Source organism: Haliaeetus leucocephalus, unplaced genomic scaffold, assembly GCF_000737465.1.
Source record: "Haliaeetus leucocephalus isolate CR32 unplaced genomic scaffold, Haliaeetus_leucocephalus-4.0 Scaffold484, whole genome shotgun sequence".
NCBI lineage: Eukaryota > Metazoa > Chordata > Aves > Accipitriformes > Accipitridae > Haliaeetus > Haliaeetus leucocephalus.
The window spans coordinates 1238970-1243662 of record NW_010972920.1 but is presented as its reverse complement, the minus strand read 5'-3'; the positions used below and the strand labels follow the sequence as shown (position 1 = coordinate 1243662).

At 42.2% G+C, this 4693-nt stretch overlaps 1 protein-coding gene across 1 annotated transcript; it reads left to right on the top strand.

The window, feature by feature from the left end:
* Positions 1-2837: 2837 nt before the first annotated feature.
* On the top strand, positions 2838-4439 carry LOC104836831 (interleukin-8-like). Its single transcript, XM_010575584.1, has 3 exons — positions 2838-2877; positions 4073-4199; positions 4352-4439. The coding sequence occupies exons 1-3, from the start codon at positions 2838-2840 to the stop codon at positions 4437-4439; spliced, it is 255 nt and encodes an 84-aa protein (XP_010573886.1).
* The last annotated feature ends 254 nt before the right edge of the window (positions 4440-4693 follow it).

The window sequence follows — 4693 nt, the reverse complement described above, 5'->3', positions numbered from 1 at the left end:
GGAGGTGCAGGTTCCCCCACTGATTACAAAAATGTCACAGAAGTGTTCAGATACAGCAGAGAGAGCAGCCCTGCAGTTGACACCTGCTGAGAATGCAAAAACATGTGCCTCCACATTATTTACAAAGGACTGAAGTCACACTCTATGCAAATTAACATATGGACCAAAGCTGAAAGGTTATTTTGCACGAAATGTTAGCAACTTCTCAGAAAGACATATATACAGATACATATAGAACAAGCCTTTCATCCTGGTCCTTACAGTAACCGATGATACTTTTCTGCTGTGAACTGTTCACTTCACGAAACGCCTAAAGTTTTCCATTGTTTTATGAAATAACCTCAGTTGTAAAAATAATTTTAGAACTGTAGAGTGGCAAACTTCGCTGTTTTTGAAAGCAAATGCTTTTCTAAATATATACTTTAGAAAAAACATCCTTACTTGTACTTTTGAGTTAATAATCCAAAATATTGTAATTAAGTACTTCTTAACACTTTTACCTATTTTTTCAGTCATTTTCTAAAATTACCAACATTTCAGTCATTTCATGAAACGACCAATTTCACAATATGCAAGTACACACACAAAACCACAAATATCTGTTCATTTTGTGAGCTACCACACACTTGCATGACAACGCAACATGGTTCTGTATCATTGACTGGATAGAATCGAGTGCCTTAGCTTCAAGAATCCTTTCTGAATACAGTATTTTAGGTATATCAAAATCATCAGCAGTTCATTACAAGAGAAGGCAGGGCTGCACTGGGATCGAAAACAGCGGGCAGTGTGCGTGTCTGGTCATAGGCCAGGTGACAGTGACCAGCGGTGTGGCAAATGCATGCTTTTTTTTTAGTACAGATCTGAATTCTCCTCTCAGGAGAGACACCTAGAAAGAAGTGGGAAGAAGAGATCTGAAAAAAAAAGATGTATTCAATAGGGTTAAATGCAAGACCGTAGTAAGAGGCAGCCTCTTTGTGCTTGCAAATCTGAAGGGACTTGTGCTTGCCTGAGAAGAACACAGTAAAACCAATAGAGGGCTAAGGGCATAGAAGGGAACATGAGGAGATGGTGGCCGTTTCCAGCATTTCCACAGCTGTTTTTTTTTGTGTGTGTGGTATTGCACAAGTAACTCAAATCTTCATTAAACAAAATCATGAACCACACATTATTAGTTCCCTTTTAAAGGAATGGGAGCTGGAATGACAAAGTTAAAGCATAGCTTTAAGTGCTTTCTAAAACACTGCTTAATATTCAGAGGTGTTGAAAATTCAAAGCTGCTTAAAATATTTTTTTTTTTTTTTTTTAATTATTTTGCAGTATGAATAAACACAAGAGCTCAGGAGCTGTTTTCTGGACATCAGAGCATGTGGCATGGCATGTCTTGTCCATACAGCTGAAGTCTCTTTCCCTACAGCCACGGGAAGAGTCCCCGGCCCATTCTGGCCCATGAATTTGCCAGGTGTTATATGGGATAGTGGATAAGTATATGTAAGAGATTCTTAAAGATCAATATCTTAACGTGATAATGCTCTGACTTCCTCATCCTATCCAAATAACACAATTACCTAGCTTTTTGCCAAGGTTCTATTACTAACTTGATTCTGTCTTGTATTTCAGCACTGAGAGAAAATTAGGCAAGTACTGAGCTATAAATGATGACAACCAATGAAGCTTAATACCTCTCTCCCTGCTTTAACTAGCATGTTATTCTCTCTTAGTGTTTTACTGTTTTCTTGGAATTAAGAAGGAATCACAGCAAGCAGAGTGGCTCCAACCTACTGCTCGGTTTCAGGTCTGTTAGCACAAGCCGTTTCATCTCAGATTTTCCCAGTGCTTGTTCTGGTTGTGGCAAAAGGCAGGAGCAAGAGTAATTCCATCTGTATGTACATGTGCGTGAGAAGCAAATCCTGGAGCGTAACAGCATCAGCAGTCCCATGTGGGTCTTAAGACACTGCAGAGCTTGTTTTCAGTTCACCATAAGAAGGCACAGAGAGCAGTCATGGATAGCAAGACTCTAATCTCCCTCCTGATTCTCTCTTTTATGGGCAACCTTCCTGGTAAGAAAATTCAATTTATTTTCCTTTGTACTACAATTCTTTTGCAATGTGGTTTAGCTACACAGAATGTTTTCAAGGTGTGTCGCACTTCCATACTTACGCTGTCTTTGAGGTAGCAGGTCAAGAAAAACATATTCATGGACTGTCATAGTGGGCCTATTTCTTGTCTCCTATTATTCTTCAGCTAGTGGAGATTCACTGACATTGGTGAACTTGTCCCTTAAATATTCTGAGAAAAATGAGATTACAACCGGGCCCTCAGAAGTGATAGCCTGCAATAACTGTGTGGCATATTGCATCGCTAACACTTTTCATGCTGCTTGTATGGTAACAGACCCTGAGATGAAAGCTTGGAATATTCAAATTAGTTTGAATCAATCTATTTCTAACCAACAGCCATCTCTTAGAGCTCTTTCCTGAGAAACATGAGGGTGAAAAAAAACCAGACTCTGCTGGGAAAGTCCAAAAAGTATTTTGTGGGCAGCAAGTATGCCAAGTTCAGGGGTCTGGCATGCTTCCAAGCCTCAGTCCCATGTGGATGCTTGCTCCTACTGCGTCCTGGCTTCACGTTGGGATGACACACATGTGCAGCCTCTCCTGAGCCAGAACAGAGCTGGATATGGCCAACCTCCACACTGGAGAACTGGCTAACAGGGCGACTGTATCATAACACACACCTGCAGTGAAGCCCTGGCACAGCCTTTGGGAATCTCACTTTCTTCTCTTGAGCCTGCAGATGGGATGTTGCTTCTCTGCTGTGATACTCTATGCTTCGCAATGCTTGACTTGCAAGTGCGTTTTTTCTGCTTTCTGCCAGGTAGGTAGGGAGGTGTTGGTCAGCCAAAAGAAGCACCGGCAGATTCAGCTGGGCAGATAAGTGAAGAAGGGAAACAGGTGGATGATCATATCAAGGTAGAAGAACTAGCACAGGGTGAGGTAAAGGGGTTTGCTGTTTGGTCTTAAGGGATGTCAAGTCTACCCACAGCAAGAGAGGACTGAACAACTGACTGGGATTTTGGCTCCTGCAGCCCTACTCATCTCAGTAAGAGTGTCCGTGTGCCCCACATCCATTTATCTGGACCTTGTCTTTGCTTCTTGACACTGCCTTCAAAGTACTGAATCTCCTTTTTCAAATATCTTCAACAGTTCAACTGTCAGGGATTTCAAGCTGAAGATGCAGCTTCCCTTAGTAGGAAAAATGGACAAATGTGAGAGTTGTGATTGTCCATTTTAAACTGTGATATTTGACATGAAAACAGGAAGATAGCCCAGTGTCTGCAGTGGTGGAGATGGGAAAGCCCTAGGCTTCACGGCTTGCGATCTTGGATAACTTAGACCACCCCTCTGGCGCTCTGTGCTCAATCCCCAAAGCTAGGATAACTTTTTTTTTTTGCTTCACTAGGGCAACGTGGGTCTGGAAGGACTGTCAGGCAACACCAAGTTCAGTCCATGGGCTTGGGTGCTATACAATGTGTGGCATAATTTAATCAAACTCCATCCCAAAGCTTGCTGGGTTTCTTGCTTCTTGCACTTACCCAGAGTTGCTTCCTCAGAGGCCCCCACACCTTTCCCAGCATCTTGATTAAGCTTCTAAGCAGAATATTTTCGTGGCTTTTTCACACCAGGTACCAGTGTAGAATTTTAGCCCAAACAGGTTTCACCTCCAGGCTGTATTCATGGGGAGTAGCCATCTGCCTGTTCAGCTAGCTTTTTCCTCCTCTCATAAGACAGGAGTCCCACACTTCAGTAGCCTTTTGTTGCACTTGATGTTGTGGGGTGCCAAAATAATTGTAGTGGTAATGGGAACTTATAAATTGTTAACTGTACAAAGTCTGCAGATCTCAAATGCCCTGTTCTTCTCAGTGAAGGTACTACCTTAAACCCAAGAATAGCAATCCATTTATACCTTGAGGCATGAACTTTTTATCCCTTCTGCTTTCTCTAATTAATATTTTCATTGTTAGTTTGGTTCAGTTGCAGACATTATAAGCTTCCCTTTCCTTTCCTCACAGAGATGATGCTGGCAGCGGAGCTGCGGTGTCACTGCATCCAGACCGTCACAGGATTAATGTTGCCAAAGCGCCTGGCCAACGTAGAAATCATTCCTAAGGGCCCACACTGCAACGCTGTGGAAATCATGTAAGTAAAGTCAGCAGGCAAGAGAAGTCATGGTTTACAAATGCTGAAGACTTGGCAGCCCTTAAGCTTATAGTCCTCAGCCTTGTCTGCATCCTCCTCTGACCTCCTCAGGTGCCAATATTAACTAAAGTGAAATGTTCATTCCACTGCAGAGCAACGCTGAAGAACAGCCAGCAAATCTGTTTAGATCCCCAGGCCAAATGGGTGAAGATGATAATTAACAGGATTCTACACAGGTAACTGCCAGGATTACCTAGTAACTGGAATTATTCCACCAAAGGGCATATTTTCTCCAGTATAAACATCAACACGTGTGCAATCTTCAGCGCTCGTTCTCTGAGACCCATTTGAGTAGTGCAGGGCTAGGAATACAGGAGGACTAGATTTAGTTGATCTTTGGACAAGGCAGAAGCAAGGCCTACCTGACATATCTCAGTAATTTAAAACAAACTAACTGTTACATGTCATACTTTTCAAACAAGTATATCGATCCA